General features: G+C 35.1%; 1 protein-coding gene across 2 annotated transcripts in view; it reads right to left on the minus strand.

Annotated features, from left to right (window-relative positions):
• LOC106874942 (differentially expressed in FDCP 8) overlaps nucleotides 1-5,287 on the minus strand; it is a 34,601-nt gene extending 29,314 nt beyond the window's left edge. Inside the window, exons 1-3 of one of the 2 annotated variants that reach the window (XM_089345545.1) lie at nucleotides 4,969-5,287; nucleotides 3,345-3,471; nucleotides 1,057-1,115 (exon numbers count right to left, since the gene is read on the minus strand). In XM_089345545.1, coding sequence (XP_089201671.1) covers nucleotides 1,057-1,115; nucleotides 3,345-3,471; nucleotides 4,969-4,998 — 216 coding nt within the window. In that variant the 5' untranslated portion in view covers nucleotides 4,999-5,287. Of the gene's footprint in view, nucleotides 1-1,056; nucleotides 1,116-3,344; nucleotides 3,472-3,707; nucleotides 3,854-4,968 lie in introns of those variants that run through there. The other variant, XM_089345613.1, reaches the window with a different exon arrangement.
• Nucleotides 5,288-18,360: the final 13,073 nt, after the last annotated feature.

An 18,360-nucleotide genomic window follows, 5' to 3' on the forward strand; every position in this document is an offset into this window, starting at 1 on the left:
AAACAAAACTTACAAATCTGCACATATACATACATACATACATACATACATACATACATAGAAACAAAAATACCATATTGTTGATGTTGAAATTCCAATGAAGGAGCCTTGGATCTAGGTTAGAAACTGACTCTTTCTCTATTGGTAAGAAATCTTGAAATAAAGTTGAACAATGATGTACCTACCTACCTACATACATACATACATACATACATTCATGTATGTATTTACTTTTACTTGTAAGAAAAGAGGAGAGGAGACCCAGACGCAAGTATCTTTATGCTGGTTAGTACATCTCAATACCTTGTCAATATTCTTTTCACATTGCGTAAAGTAAGTGTTGTTGGATTGAGGTAAGCTTCCAGTGAGTCGGGTTTCAACACAGGTTCAATTTTAGTAAGATAACCTGAAGGGTAGCCATAGCTGTTGTTCATTAGTTCAAAGTTTTTTCTATGCAGACCTATGGTCAAAGGCGTTCAAGTCATGACCATAGCATAACTATTAAGATATTGTCCATAGTTCAGTGTGACTTGCCTGATTTGAAAGCAAGAGAAAAAGGTGGAGGGAGATGGTTGCTATTTATAGTAGGTTGAGCAGCTTCACATAAGATCCTTTTAGCTTGCCCCTTCGCAGATTCGATCACAGCTGAAAATCAAAACTGGGCAACAAATTTCTCTTGCGGACTTAGTCAAATCACCGGGAGGTTGTCCTTATTCTGTAACGACCATGCAGAAATTGACAGTACAACGTAAGTACTCAGATATGAAAAAGATCCAGGAGATGAAATAGCGAACAGCACTGGCTATTTCTAATGAGATTTTCCAAATGTAAATCTATGACATTTGTGCACGACAGCAATGTTCAAATAATACAGTAGAAACAGCTCTCGTTTCATCAAGAATTTGCTACCACAACTGCTCGGCTCAGAATGTAGACGTACACAACATCTTACTCTGACATACGATAAGCATAATAGTGAAATAAAAATGTGGTTAAATATCATTGTGAAAAAACAGTTATACAAATATTAATAAAAGAATCGGTAAAATATCTTACCTTCATGCAGAAACTTTTGAAATGAGGTGCACACCACTTATGTACTGTCGCATTGCATTCTAGCAAGGAAAATAATCCAAATAAGAAGAAATGGTTAGAAAAAAGCTTTAATTAAATAATGATAAAATTCATAATGATCGTGCTCACGCGAGTATGTGAGAACAATATTTTAACAATTTTAAGAAGAGAGATATAGATGCACACAGGCCCCACAAAAATTCTCTGTGGTAACAAAACGTGGACCTGAACTAGGGTTTTTCGTGCACAGAATCCAAAAAATGACATCCGTTTATTACCATAACGTCAAGATTTCAAAATACTGGATACATAGAATTTGTAAAAATCTTTAAATTCTTAGACATTTTTACATCATTGTTCATGCCTAATTTCTCATGGAATAGAATTTGGACCATTTTTGGACCATTTTCTTGAGTGCTGAAAGGTCACGAGCCAAATTTCAAAAATAGTCCGCCATCATATGCAAGCCCCATCTGTCTTGATACTTTTGTTCCATTGATTTTATTTCTTCATGAAAATATTCTTCCTGCTCATCAGTTGTATCACCACAATTTTCAGGGAGATAGTGTAGCCTTATGCTCATATTTGCTCCCAACTATTAAAAGTTCTCCAGCATATTGTCAATTATTTCAGCATAGTTGGCTGCTTTCTTAAGGTCCAGAAAATCATTTACAACTATTACAAATGAATTCCATGCTGCCCTTTCAAGGCAGTTCCTATCTTTCATCAATTTTCTGATTTGTGAACCATCAAATACTCCATCTTTTACCTTTTCATTGCTGAGGCTAGGAAATTTATTGCAGATATAGTGAAAGCATGGTCCACCTTTATTCAGAGCTTTCACAAACTGCTTTATAACACCAAGTTTGATATGGAGTCAATGTAGGATCATGATAGACAAATTAAAAGGTTAGTTAACTTAGAGAAGTGTGGAGAGCTAGACAGGAGAGGTTACTTCTTAGAGACGAGTATAAAAATAAATAACAAACAATATATATATGAGTGAAATGTCACCTGCATTTGGTTGTTATTGTTGTCACTATCTCATGATGCCGTCATCCACTCAGAACATATCACGATATAACTGGTGGTGTAGGGTGCAGTGCTATCTCAGAACGACAGCCATATTTTACAACTGAGGAGAGAGAGAGAGAGAGGGGGGGGAGAGCAATTTCTTTCATTACTCTCCCATTTTGATCCATGACTAGAGGAAGCTGAGTGGTTATAAACAACTGGGTATCTATAACACTCAGTTACAACACTGTGGAAATAACAGCCATTCTCTAAACTGACATTTCCTTTGGCTTAACAGTGTACTTAACAGTGTACTGTTTAATGGATTTTTACTATATATGCACAGAATATACAGAAAGAAAGAGAGAGAGAGAGAGAGAGAGAGAGAGAGAGAGAGAGAGAGAGAGAGAGAGAGAGAGAGAGAGAAAGAGAGAGAGAGAGAGAAAGAGAGAGAGAGAGAAAGAGAGAGAGAGAGAGGAGAGGGGGAGGGGAGATACCTTTAGTTAAATTGCATATATCTACCATGCAGATAAGCGTGAATATTTCACGGAATTGCACTTATGCGCATGCGTTAAGTGATAGGTGATATAAAAAATCACCATCCAATCACCACCGCGACCTCCACCACCACCACCACCACCACCTCTCTCCCCTCTCTCTGTGCCTTTCTTTAACCTTATCATCAGAACATCATTCCTCTGCAATAATTATATTGTCCATTCTCTTCCTCTATATCATCACTACCTTAAAGTAACTTTTTAACCACATTATAAATATTACGTTCTCCCTACCTAAAGTCACGCTTCTTCCGTCTTTTTCTCTCTCTCCTTTTTTTTCTCCTTCTTTCTGTCTCACTCTTCGGCATATCCACTTTTTTCTCTCTCCTTTTTCTCTCTCCTCTCTTTCCCTTCGGCTAATCAGCGTTACAATTACATTGTCTCAACCTCACGTTATCGACACTTCTTTCCCCCTCTTTTCCTCTAACCATGTGGAAGCTTTACCGACGGGCTAATTAACGGAATGACAAGCAAAATTATTATAAGATTGATTTCTTGTTTAGTGTAGATATATCAAGACTTAAAAGAAAAAAAAGCATGCATAAGCAAATAGACAGTCAGACATACTTGTAAGCGGTTATTATAATTGTTCGTGCAGACTTCAACCACGAAATCAGACACACAGCATTAATTTATAAATCCTTCATCTTTTCACATAAGGCTTTCATTTGAGATGATAAAAGATATTCAACAACTTACTTGTACACTGGGCAGAATAATTCATGTATCCGACGAGAAATTGGTCACATAAGCTGCACAGTCTGTTCCAACAAACTTCTTGTTTATAGAAGTGATGGGAGTCATTTGGCCATTCTCTTGTATTTGGCTTGAAAAGAGAGAAAAAAAAAAGGGGTGTGAAATTACATGTGCACAAATAATGATTTCTATCATAGATACAAAGAAACCAGATTTTGGCACCGAGCGGAGTCAAATAACACAAGGACATGATCTCATCTGGGTTTGGACAGAGAATATCAAGAGAATTAACGAAATATCGCGGCACTGACAGGGAATAAGGACACATTTGTAAAATAGTATATTCGATTGAATCGATCTCAGTACTTGAATGGAACTCATTTCCTTGACTTCGGAAGACCAAAATGCGAAATCCATCACAGCATACGTTAAACCGAAAAAAAAAGACAAAATTAAAAATCAAAACCGAACAATTACAAAAATAAACAATCACTGGCATAGATTTAACAATCTATAAACAGAATGGTGATTATATAAATACAACAATCGTTGATATAAACATAACAATGACGAAGTAAACGGAACAATAATTGTTATGAACACAACAGTCACTGACATAAACTCAACAGCCACCGTCTAAATACAACAATCATTCTAAACCTAGAATAATAACAGGCGACGAATATTGATACTGGTGGGAAAAATTATTAGAAGAAAAATAACCATCTAACCCAATTCTTCATTCTGCCACGATTAGTTTGCTGTGGAATTAATAAACTTAAACACCGATGTGAGAACTGTTACCAAAAGCTTCAACAATAGACTCAGAACATAAAGAAATAATCGTTAGTCGCTTCTTACAATAAACGTGAAGAATAACTCAGCATTAGTATCATGATATCACTGACTGTCTTCTATACAAATATGAAATATAGAGTCAAAATATTCCTACTTAATATTTCATTAGCTTCCGTTGCCATTCATCTCTATTTCCATTCTTTCAACACTTCATCCATCAAAACGTCCATTCACGTGTGATTAGTTTCTATTAGACTCAGCGAGAAATGTAGGATGAAAGGCATTCAGTTGATGCAGAAAACTGTATGAATTACAATCAACAAAAAAGTAGAAGTAGATTTGTGGTAAGTCCAGAAACCAATATGTTCAGAAGGAACGTTCAAATTTTGTGTGTGTAAGTATCTATGTGCATGAGTGTGTGTAAAGAATAGCCATGACTAGCGTGCGATCTCACATTCCCACTGAGCAACATTCATTAAGAGCAAATATTTCTGTTGGTATCTGAAGCGTTACAATAAGTGATTGCCATGATGTTCTGGAAGAACATTGTTGACTATATTGTCAGTGATGGTGTTCTTCGGACACGAATGGACAGTCATAATACACACACACACACAGGTGCACACACATATTTATACAATCACACACACACACATATACACATACACAAATACATAAATGCGTGCACACACGCATACTCATACAATCACCTATGCGCGCGCGCGCACACACACACATATACGTAATTGTACGAGTGGAATGTGGGAGCAGTGATAACATTGAATAAAGAAATACAAGCTATAGTTTCCGTAATGTCAGTAATACTTACAGCTACATTTCTCGACGATGCACATCCCATCTTGTGTTTTTCAATGATTCAAATACTTTTGAAAAGGAAGAAGTAGAATTCAGTTCCTACTGTTTATATATGCTCTCACGTGCTAATTCATATTGAGCTAAAGGACAAAGTCCAACTTTTGAATGGCTATTTCTCAGCAGTTTTGGGTTAAACGGAAATCTTCGATAAAAATGTTGATTGGGCGCCAGAAACCAGTAAATAAAATTGCAATATAATTCAAAACACAAATTATGGGCGAAACAATTGGTTTTTCATTTAGTAAATATTCAATTACTTGGGCAAAGGTCAAATTAAAAATTTAATTTCATAATGAAATGCTTTGTTATATTTGTTTATCTGGGATTAAAAGATAGAATGATCAAGTTGATAAATATTTACTTATTCTTGTTTTGTGAGCTCTCATATTCTTCGTGCATTTCATTGTTTTTAAGGCTTAAATTGGATAAATGCCGGTCAGATTTGTTTTCTACGTTAGAATTAGTAATGAGAATCTGCTCCCGTTTGGCAACATATGCTATTCAGAAACAAATTCTCAGTACAAAACACATTTAGAAGAATATCTATAGTTCCCATAGTCCCATTTATTAAATTGCAAGAACGCAAGAAATTTTGACAGCCGCTCTGACGATTCTGTCGATTCACTACATTATTAAATTAATCATTTCTTTCTTTGCTCAAATCAGCCACCCTGTTTTTGATATTTTATTTATTTCAACTCCATTGGGATAAAAAGCAATATCGATCACAATGGAATTCGAAATTATAATTTTAGCTCTACCGGGGGGGGGGGGCATTTAGTGCAACGGTTTATCGAGTTCAACCGCCATCTCTCGAATAAAGCCTCTACGGACGAAAATAATCAGCTAAAATCTTAGACCTATACATTCTTATAATAGGTGACAAAGTGTTACTGAAGTTATATTGAAAATCAAAGTATAATAAATGAATTTACGCAAAATAAAAGCTTAAACGATTTCTCTATCATAGAAACGAGAAACTATTAATGCAATATATACATACATATACTAGCTTTGCTCGGGATTAAGTTGGGATTATGAAGCTAATCAAGTTCTTTATTTCAAACCAAACTAAATAACATCGACGTCAAATTTGGGCGAAATCTGTTGAAATTGGTAAGCTTTTGGCTGAAAATGAGTCGCAGACAACTTGATTGGGTTATCCCATAAGGAATCTGTTTATCGATTTTTTCCACTCATCGATTTTTTTTTCTTTTCGTTTTTGGAGAACTTAAAGTATTGAAAGATCCCATGAGTCCTAAGTAATGCTGGCATCAAGTTTGAACAAAATACATCAAAATTGGTAAAAGTTATGGTTTAAAATGGGGTGTAGCCAATTTTATTGGGAAATCGTATAAGGAATCAGTTTATCGATTTAAATTTTATCCTGATTAAATGGAAAGCTCCATAAGGAATCAGTTTATTGATTTTTCACTCCAAATAGGACTTAACCGAATACAATATTGGTGATTCAAAAACATCAATATTTACACTTTAAAGTTGGTTTTCACACTCAACCCTGTTCTGCAGAATCAGTGTCGTGACAGGAGGTTTGTGCCCATCTCTACGTTCTGAGTTCAAATTCTGCTGAAGTCGACTTTGCCTTTCATCCTTTGGGGGTCTAAAAAATAAGTACCAGTTGAACTTAGGGGTCGATATAATCGACTATTCTTCACCTTGTGGGGGAAATTAAAAATAATAATAATGGCCTCTGCCGATCAAACTCCCAACCCTTTGCCCATGGGTCGGGAATCCTTCCAGCAAGGAAAATAAGATGCCCCAAAGGGCTCCCGATCGTCTGTGTCAGAAGCGGTTATGTTCAGATCACAACTAAATCTTAAGCGTATATATATATATATATATATGGGCAACACACACGCTAAATAAAAAAAAATGACAGGTATTTGTATGTATGTGTGTATTAATGTGTATTGTCTCTCTCTCTCTCTCTCTCTCTCTCTCTCTCTCTCTCTATATATATATATATATATATATATATATATATATATATATATATATATATATATATATGGTAGTAAGTAAATGCGTTTTAAGAAAGATATTCCAAAAATTCAGTTTGTAGGGAATAAATGTTTGACTGTCGATCGTATTTGGAAGAGACTGACAGGTATTTGTATGTATGTGTTTATTTGTATGTATGTGTGTATTTGCACGTATGTATGTATTAGTGTGTATTCAAAAACATCTATATTTACACTTTAAAGTTGGTTTTCACACTCAACCCTGTTTCTGCAGAATCAGTGTCGCGACGGGAGGTTTGTGCCCATCTCTACGTTCTGAGTTCAAATTCCGCTGAAGTCGACTTTGCCTTTCATCCTTTTGGGGTCTAAAAAAATAAGTATTCTCCACCTGCCCCAAGCTGCCCTTGTGCGAAAAATTTAAAATAATAATAATAATAACAATGACCTCTGCTGATTAAACTCCCAACCCAGAACTAAGTGTTAAGTGTATATATATATGGGCAACACACACACACACACTAAATAAAAAAATGTTAGTAAGTAAATGTATTTTTAAAAAGATTGGTAAATTTTCAGATTAACACCCGCACGATTTTCACTACAGTGTTAGGGTTAGGGTTAGGTAGGTAATCGTGCGGGTGTTAATCTCAAGATTTACGAAAAGATTTTTAAAAAAACTCAGTTTGTAGGGAATAAATGTTTGTCGATCGTATTTGAAAAAGATGTCTCGCTATTTTTATTGTTTTTTTGCAGTTATCATGGTGACGGACGGAGTTAGAAATAACTTACAATTCCCGCCAATTAGAATGAGGTCATTGGTAACCATAGGTACATATATATATGTGTGTATTCACGTATGATTGATAGTGTGTCTGTTTATTTGACTCTCACTCTTTTTCCTTCGTTTCTTTGTCTTTTTTCTTGGATCGCTCGTAAACGTTCATAAGAGAAAGTAGCAATTGAAACGTTTGTAAGAGGAGTAGAAATAGTTAAGTAGATTGTTTTAGAGGGTAAAAGTGATTTTGTATGTAGTTTTAGTATCTGTCATTACAGTATCGAAATGTGATTGTTTCAGTTTTGATACTGAAATAGTTTTCTTTTACTGTCAGTGTCTCTCCTTCCTTTCTTTTTGTATTTGTTGTTGGATCGTTCGTAAAAGTTCATAAGAGAAAGTAGGAGTTGAAAGGATTTTTAAAAGTATTAGAAAGAGGAAATAAGATTTTATTAGAGGGGAAAATATTAATTTTTGTAGCTTTATGGATTTTATTCGTAATTGGATGTTATTTAGACTGAAAAAATGACGCTGTGACCTAAGTTATGGTATTTAGAATATTAATTGCGATTCTTTCATCCAAGAAATTTGGAATTGTGTAAATGTATGAATTTTCAACATACACACACACACATAGAAAAATCTGCCTTTTATAGATAAGATATATACATACATACATACATACATACATACATATATATATATATATATATATATATATATATATATATATATATATATACATTGAAAGTGTGCTATTGTTTCGGAGATTTCATGGTAGTAGAAAAGACATTAGCGTCTATTTCTAATTCAGTACGTGACGAAGCACTTAGCTGACCCCTTATCATAATTATGTATATAATTATAGAATATTTTATATTTACGCGTGTATATATAAATATATATATATATATATATATATATATATATATATATATATATATATATATATATATATATATATATATATATATAAATTTAAGGAATGGAGAACATTTTTAAATATACTCAAATACCCAAAATATCAAGGAGTTTCTGCCTCACCAACAGGAATTACACCACAGTTATTTTGTGATCTTTGCTACCTTGGTTTCTATTAACCCATTTATTCTATCAGAATTATTATTTATTAGGATAGAATAAATACATATAATTATATATATATATATATATATATATATATATATATATATATATATATATATATATATATATATATATATATATATAAACCAAAATCATCACAAGCTGAGTCAAATGCAGATACAAGAGATTTTCAGAATGACTGACAAGATCGCAATCGTCAGCATACAAAAGTTCCCTAATGAGTGAAGTAAAAACCCTCGTTTTGAGTTTCAGTCTGGTTAGATTAAAAACATTCCCTGTTGTTTGATATTTTATGTAAATACCCTCCTCAGAGTTTTGAAAAACTTGTGACAACACAACAGCAAAGTATATTGCAAAGAGGTTGGGTGCATCAAGATCTCCTTTCTTTACTCCATTTTCCACAGCAAAAGATTCAGAGAGCCTACCACCAAAATTAACTCTAGCTTTCATATCTTGATGCAAAGCTCTGACCACGTTTACAAATTTTTCTGGCAACCTATTTTCCTTAGAATTAGCCACAGAGCATTTCGATTAACATTATCGAGTGCTTTGCTCAAATCAACGAAGCAATGGTATAGAACAAGATTCTGTTCAATGCACTTTTCTTGTAATTGTCTGACAGTAAAGATACAATCAGCTGTGTCCCTGGAAAAACGAAAACCACACTGAGACTCAGACACTATATTTGGAACTATAAAGGTATTTAAACATTCTAACAAAATGCGGGCAAGTACCTTTCCAGCCAGAGACAAAAGCGAAATCCCACGAAAATTACCACACAGATCCTTTGGCCCCGATTTATACAAATTAAAATGGCATCAATCCAGTCTTGAGGAATTTTCTCAGTTCTCCAACAATGACAAATTAATATATTTAAGACTTCAAACATTTTGTCACCCCCATATTTCAAGACTTCTACACATATTCCACCAGGCCCTGGAGACTTATTGTTATTCTGCTTATTCACAGCTAAACAAATGTCATTTAGAGTTGGTTCAAATGCCATCTCTTCAATAACTGGAAGGTGTTCAATTTTTTGTATTGTCCTCATGTCAACGGATGATGGTCTATTCAAAAGTGCAGAAAAATGTTCTACCTATATGTTCTATTCATAGAACAGAAGCGACTTCAGTCAGAAGAAACCGTCCATTTGCTGTTCTCACTGGAGCTATTGAAGGAGATTTTGGACTATATACCTCCTTAACATAAGAGTACAAACCCTTGGCATTACTTCTACCAAATGCTTCTTGTGCCTCTTTTGCTCTATCATTCCACCATTCCTGTTTAATTTTCCTTAGAGCAGTCGGTAAATCAGCGACACCAGTTAGTTGGAAAATATCACATGATGACCAGGAAATTGACTGCGTATGGGACAGGAAATCGGTCGGGTTGTTGGAGGGGAAGTAGGAAGGGGCGGTATGTGCAAGTATATAGTTGTATATGTGGGTGTGTGGACGCGCTCATATGGTTTTGCGTACTTGTCCGTATTGATGCGAGCGTGTGCATCTGTATATGGGTGCGCAAGCGCATGCCCACACACATATGCACGCGCATACACACACATGCATACACATGTAGGCGCACACACGCACGCACACATGCATATTCATTTATATGTACACATGTATATATGCATGTATGCATGCATGTACACATGCATATTAGCGAGTGCGTGCACATGCGTACTCGCGCGCATGGATAAATCTACATGCGCATAACAAACTTTGAAGATTTGTAAGCGTTGAGAATTGGTAAGCATTGGAGATTGGTACTTGGTGGTCCTGCTCATGGGAGTGGTTGGTGACAGTGACCTTGGTGCAGGCGTTGTAGAGTAGCAGCTGGTACTAAGGGGGTATATCCGAGTTGTCTGCAGTCAGAGGATTGAAATTTGCCAGAAGGGTATACCTCTGGTGACAGCAATAAGATAAATCGTGTTTCTTGTTGATAGATATTGCGGGTTGTTGGAGGATATACAGTTTTTCGTAGAAGCAGAGCTGCCAGTTGGGGGCGGCGGGTGAATATGGTAGCGCTCTGTCGACGGTAGTCCACTTGATGCTGGGCGTTTCGTCTCGGAAGTCACGGATTCAAGAAAGTGGAATTCTCTCTGCCCCTATATCTAAACGAGTGCATATGCTGGGAGTGTCTTCCCTTGAAGTCATTAGCTGTCATACACGTATAGTTCTCAGTAATGTCATTGGATGGCATAATGGTGGCTCTGTATACTACGGCCCTTGAGAGGCAGGATCCGTCTAGAGGAAGTTGCAAGTTGGGGTTAGGGGTGGTTCGGATGCCTTTTTACATCTGTTGATGCGTGCGATATCAGATACGATGTTGTCTAAGGAGGAGTAGCTTACTTTGACATTATGGGGGTTGAAGAGTTTGTAATACTTGTGGTTTCTGGGGAAGTGTTTCTTAATTAACGGCAAGAAGCCCCTAGCTACGTTGGTGGAAACTTCTAAGTTGAGAGGTGGGGTTATACCATATAATTTTCCTTCTCCTAATCATTTTGGGGTGAGGTGAAGGTGTTATATATATATATATATATATATATATATATATATATATATATATATATATATATATATATATATATATATATATATATATATATATATATATATATATATATATATATATATATATATATATATATACACACGTGTATGTAAATATATACTTGTGTGTGTGTGTGTGTGTGTGTGTGTGTGTGTGTGTGTGTGTTTATACGTTAAGAACGCTAGGTTCTGCCCCGTTATGTCCAATATCTTAGCGGAGTAATATACAAACAGTAGTGTGCAATTTCGTCAGTAATATATTTGATCACAGTCCAACGACTGAAATCAGTAAGAAAATAAAAGATTGCCTGGAAAAGTTTTACATGGTCGGTTTCATGACACCAGAGAAACTGAAATTGAATTTTCCTGCTAGTAGATTGATATATTATTGACGTGTATTTTCAGGCAGACGTTCATTCCTTCTCGACTGGCTTTGGTAGTTATTGTTCATAAACGACAGACATATCATCTTTATACATTAATAAAAGCAATTAAATCACTTCTTCCACCTTTATTTATCTCTCTATGTTTGCTGCTAAATGTTTTACTTTGTTTTTCTCTTCGTACATATATACAACACTCACTCATACATACGTGTGTGTGCTTATATATATATAGGCACACACACATACGTGTATGCATATACGTATATGTGCATGCACGTGTTATATGAATTTCTGAATGCTATCTTGATTTATCAGTTACTGGATATAAAGCATGATTTATAATGTAAGCAGATAAAGGCTTCGGTTCGTATCAAATGATTATAGCTACAGATATACTCCTTATGCACATACATATTTTGTTATTCTTTTATTAGTTATAATCCTTGCATAAGCTAGTTTGTTGCTATACTTTGGCGCCATCATTACTATCTCTACAGCTATGCTTTTGATTTTTGGTAAATGAGTGAGTTAATACTATTGCCTTCATCTGCGTTTCTTCCTCATCTGGATGAGTGCAAGAGCCAAGTAGCTCTCAGTAAGATGTCAAATATCCACGTGTTTTTTCAATACATTTATACTCACTGTATTCTTTTATTCTTTTCTTTTATTTGTTTCAGTCATTTGACTGCAGCCATGCTGGAGCACCGCCTTTAGTCGAGCAAATCAACCCCAGGACTTATTTTTTGTAAGCCTAGTACTTATTCTATCGGTCTCTCTTGCCGAACCGTTAAGTTACGGGGACGTAAACACACCAGCATCGGTTGTCAAGCGATGTTGGGGGGACAAACACAGACACACAAACATACACGCACACACACACACACACACGCACGCACGCACACACAAACACACACACACACATACATATATACGACAGGCTTTTTTCAGTTTCCATCTACCAAATCCACTCACAAGGCTTTGGTCGGCTCGAGGCTGTAGTAGAAGACACTTGCCCAAGGTGTCACGCAGTGGGACTGAACCCGGAACCATGTGATTGGTAAGCAAGCTACTTACCACACAGCCACTCGTATATTTCTCAATTCATTTTTACTGAACTCTTGAAAAGCGGTTGCAGTATTTGATCTTAACTTTTGATGATGAGGGTTAAACCCATGTCACTATGCATCTATGACCTGTTCGATGACTAGATTCTAATAATTCGAGGGCCTCCTATATATAATTCACTAATCATTTTCCCATAACTGCTCCAAAGAATACTGTCTTATCTCATTCACTTTTGCATTTTGACAATTTCCTTTGTGCTAACGTTGAATATTTGGTAGTCTTTCCGTTAGCTTAATAGTCTGCAGTAACCATAACTGTGAACACTTGTCCAAACGGCTAAGGGAAAAATTCTTTCATGCGACCCGTATGTCTTCTGTCATGCTGGCTGCTCTCAGATTCTATCCTGTTAGTCTTCTGCTCATCGTTGTTATCTTAGTAATATGTAGACACGAAATAATACATCATTATTCATGCTGACTTACTTGTTATACACTGATTGTGACTAGGATTGCAATTCCCTCTGATCCTGTGCATATGTATTGTGGGTTGATAATAAAGTACTTGAAAATTTCCGGTATTAAATTGCATTTTGTGTTGTTCAGCCTATATACAAGCTGCATTGCAATTTTGCTGTAAATTCGCAGTCTCGATCGTCTGGGATATATATGTAGAGCCATTATAGCTAATTAGATTGGCGGCCTAAGTAACTGAGAGCACATGTGATGGTACTACAAATCACAGTGTCCCAAGGTAGTTCCCGCAGGGACTCCACTCAAAAATAATATTTTCTTTCAGAGAGAAACGTTTGACATAGCTGTTTGACTTCCACAATCTTAAAAAGTTATGCAGTCACGCTCAGTTTCCTAATTCTACTGGGGGGTTGCGCAATGTATAACATGTCAGTCAATGAGCGACTTTATCTCAGCGTTCTGCAAAGATGAAATGTACCACATCTGCGGTTGAACTGTTAAGTAGATGTTTCAATAACAGTTATAATGATATAGAAATCGAGGCAATTTCTTGTACAAAAACTGCGTTGAGTGTCAGTTAGCAAGAAATTATCTCGTAAGAACCAGATTAGTTGTCTCTAATCATTCGTCCAGAGCTGTAATTTTTAGCATTTTCTCAGTTTTCACCTTTGTGCATAGATTATATTATAATGTCTTTGAACATATGGGGGAAATTTTCCACACGCAAGGAAGCTTTGGAAAAGTATCTGAAGTGCTTTAACTTAAGTCTATTAACATGATCTTGAGAAAATTGTCAGAAATGTATCGAGTTTTAAGTTCATTTCATTTATATATTACATCTGCCTTCTTTATGTTTATGCAATCAATAGTTGCTGCGTTCCTATGTAGAATGCAGCATCGAAAAATTCATCTTGCTTATATATCTGCTTGTTTATTTGAGGCGAAAATACAATTGAATTTTGCCATAAGTATTTCTCTTCGTATTTTAGGCTCAGCTGTTAGTGAGTAAGCTACTGAGGACAACGACCCCATTTTGTAACATGCTGTGGCTGACACTAGTCAACATAGAGAAACATTCACAGCTGTTTAGCCCTGCTTCTTCTTTCTGCTCTCTCATTTTTACTGTGTTCGATTCGATTCGATTATTAGGAATGTTCGATTCGGTTCTTTATTATTATTAGGCGTGTCCTTTTTAGGGGGTGGAGTTTGGATGTTCACGAACCTGTTAAGCAATTTCAGATCTTTCTTCTCATAAAAAAAAAATCATGTTTCTCAATCATCTTTTTCTTGAGCATATTGAATGCATATGACTTGCGTTATTGACGTAAAATGCTTAAGTTTGATACAATTGTATTCCATAGGAAGTCGAAACGTTTTTGATGATCTCTTTTTTGGATTAATTTCCGGATAGAATTGTATATAATATCTAGATAGATAGATAGATAGAGAGAGAGAGAGAGAGAGAGAGAGAGAGAGAGAGAGAGAGAGAGAGAGAGAGAGAGAGAGAGAGAGAGAGAGAGAGAGATACATACATACAAACACGCTTTTATACACACACACACACACATTAGGGTTATGACCTTTTACAAACATCATAAAGATTTTGAAGGCACTTGATTGCCCGTTCTGCGCTCTGCTTTGTTCTGGGAATTTCCAGTTTTGATGGTTCTCGACTCCAAAAGTTTTTTACAGAGTACAATGCCTTTTATGAACTTGCAGGCTACCACATAACTGACATTTGGTCAGTAAACAAAAAATCTGCCCAGCTGTAAGAGATGAGTCGACAAACATTGAGAAGCAAAGCTCTTTTCTCTGGTAGAAGAATAAATGCCAAAAGAGCTAGTATTGCTCGAGAATTCCATCTTGCATTACTTAAGTTGGGTATTTTTTGAAACTTTACAGTAGGAAATTTGTCGATTTCTTCAAAGAAACGAAGAACTCTGGTCAAATGAAATAGAAATTTCCTGTCATATCGCGATCCTGCTGATTCAGTAATCTTTTCTTCATCATTGCTGAAATTAGCCTGGAGTTTCTTGTAATTACTTAAAAGCTCTGGTATGAATGTATATTCAATATTGAGAGATGACTTTTTTCTCCAAGTTCCTCATCCATTACAACACGAAGAACTGTCAATGATATGATGCTAACAACCAATAAATTGCGGTTCTTTCAAACCCTTTTGAGCAAAGTGTTTGCAACTGAATGGTAATGCTATTTCTTTTCTCAGTGTTCACACTGGTTGTATTAGCAACAATCATCTTTACACAGTTCCATAAATTGTATTAATCTAAAACAGCTGTTATTCCTTTCACAACAGTATCGGCTTTTCCGTTGTGTAAATGGAGTGTTTCTAACTTAACTTCTCTCTGTTCATTCTTTAAAACTAGCACTTGGTATTCTTGGTCATCAATACGTTTACCATCAAAATGCAATGACCAGTTTTCCAAATGTACTGTTTTGCTTTGTTCATTTTCTTTTTTAGTTTAACAGCTTCTTTGATAGTCGATCTGTAAATATCACATTGTGAAGGAGTCTCGACATTGATTCCATTTTGAGATAATTGTCGACAAACTGTTGTTGCTTTTTGGGTTCACAGTTTGGAAGATACTAACTTTGTAGCAGTTCCAGTTTTGCTATACATCCTCCTTGTTTGTGTGGATTCTTCATCTGATTTTTCGGACTCTTGATATTCACTTTCAGTCTCTGCTTCAAACGTTGACGATGAAACTGGAGTTAGAACACTTTTCTTCTTTCGGATGGATGGATAGTTTTGGAAACTGGCTGCCTTTCCAGTTCCATACCCAACCTGTCCCTTGCTTTCAATTTGAAAATAATACAACCTTCAGTCCTCACTGCACAGCCATTCACCGTTTTCCTTTGTGATGTCAAAAATTTCTTTCAATGAATCGTATTTTCCTCGTTTTACACATTTATCGTAGGTATTCAACACATTTTCTACTTTTGCTTGTACATCTTGAATTGATAAATATGGTAAATTTATTTTCTTTTGCCATAAAAAGTTACTTTTCTCGAAATTTCCTTTCTTTCTTTCCTTCCTTTGATGTTACCTCCAAGGAACAAGTAGCGACCAACAATTTGAAGCTTCATTGTATCCTGTAGTTGTTTTCCAAAGAATGCTCTTCTAAAGGAACAGATCTTCTTTTCCTATGTGAGTCTTGAAATTGCACGAGATTCTTCATCCAGATTTTTTGTTTCTTCGAGTCACACAAGCACTTCTCTTATGATACATTATTCTAGATATTCTAGTTGGATAAGTCTACTATTCTGAAAAACAGTTAATATAGTCAGAGTTTTTAGCGTCGCAGAAATAAAAAGGAGAGGAAGAGGATATTTCCTAAAGTAGGGCCTAAGTGGTAACAATTTTAAAAATTTATAACTCTCCTCAACAACTTAAACTTGAAAGCTGAAATTTGAGATATACTGCTTCTGCATTGCATTAAGTCAGCATACCAAGTTTAGTTAAACCTTGAGAAGGCGTTATGAACCCCATTAGAATTTTGCACGATTTGGATCAAAAGTAGTGTTACATTTATTCAGTTCGGGGTGAAATTTAAAAAAAAACAACTTAAAGGTTATTCCAAAGAAATCAAAAAGTCAAAACTCTTATATATATGTGTCTATATATATGTGTGTGTGTGTGTGTGTGTGTGTGTGTGTTTATGTATGTATATATACATATATGTATACATACATATATATATATATGTGTGTGTGTGTGTGTGTGTGTGTGTGTGTGTGTGTGTGTGTGTGTGTGTGTGTGAAATTTAATAATAAGGGTAGAAATTGATATTAATCAATTAAAACCAGTGGTCTAGCAAATTAAAAAAACCCAAAGATTAAAATTATATTAAATACAAAAATAAGAGGAATGACCAGCAAAAGTGGACTCCTATATGCTAGAAATAGATGCCGAATCATCTAGCCACGAAGAATATGTTCTCAGTAAAATTTCAGCGAGACAACAGACTTATTCGGTTAAAATGTCTTACGTTTAAGCTGGTTTCTATGCATTTCCCTAAAGAGAAGATTACATTCATAACATCACCGATTCATATGGAAGGTATAATTTGTAATCTTCGAAACATATGTTGGAAATAAAAGTATGCAGTTATCATATGCGTTTTACTCCATTCAATAAATTTATATATATATATACTTTTATATATATAGCAACATTTAGATTCAGATGAATTAGGTACTTGAGTTGACGCACCAGAATTTAGTACGGTATTATCCATACAGTTTCAAAATAAGGTGATTAAAATCAAAAGAAGCAACAGGGTATCCAGGGGTAATGCAGTACGATTGTTTCAAGTGACTCCAGTTAATTGAACAATGTAATCATTACATCAATTTAAATGCAGAGCAATCCTCAGTTGCATAAATACATAGAATTAAATTAAATTAAAACTGATCGACACATTAGTATAATTTTACCTAAAACATCCAAGAAGGTAAGGAGATAGACAAAGATCATGCTGTCTTCACTTCAGCTTAGATGCTACTAATGCATCAAGAAAAAAACCTTGTTAGAGATCTAGCTTGTCAATGTTTTTGGGGGGTCAATTTTAATTTATAGTCTTGTTTATCAAATCTTTGTATATCAAAATCTAAGGCCAAGGAACAAGGAGTAGTGTCTGTTAGGAAAGGGGTTGAGGGAGTGAATAGAAATCATAGTGGGTTTAGTCATAAAACTATCAAGATTAATTTGAAGCAATGAGATTTAGTAAAGGAAGATCTTAAATCAAGATGTTAGTTATCAGTTAAAGGGTATAAAGTTAAAATTTAGGTTTATCAAGAAGATTATTAAGAAGAGTATTATAACCAAAAGGATAAAATTTTTGAATACTTTTCAGTATATACCAAAATTTACCACAATAGAGGGAGGAAAGAAATTACATAAAAATAGTTTAATATTTATTCATATTATATACTTAAATATTAATTTATTAGATGGTGTCTATGAAGATTGATCATTGGCATTTAC

Source organism: Octopus bimaculoides, chromosome 1, assembly GCF_046866305.1.
Source record: "Octopus bimaculoides isolate indiv1 chromosome 1, ASM4686630v1, whole genome shotgun sequence".
Classification (NCBI taxonomy): domain Eukaryota; kingdom Metazoa; phylum Mollusca; class Cephalopoda; order Octopoda; family Octopodidae; genus Octopus; species Octopus bimaculoides.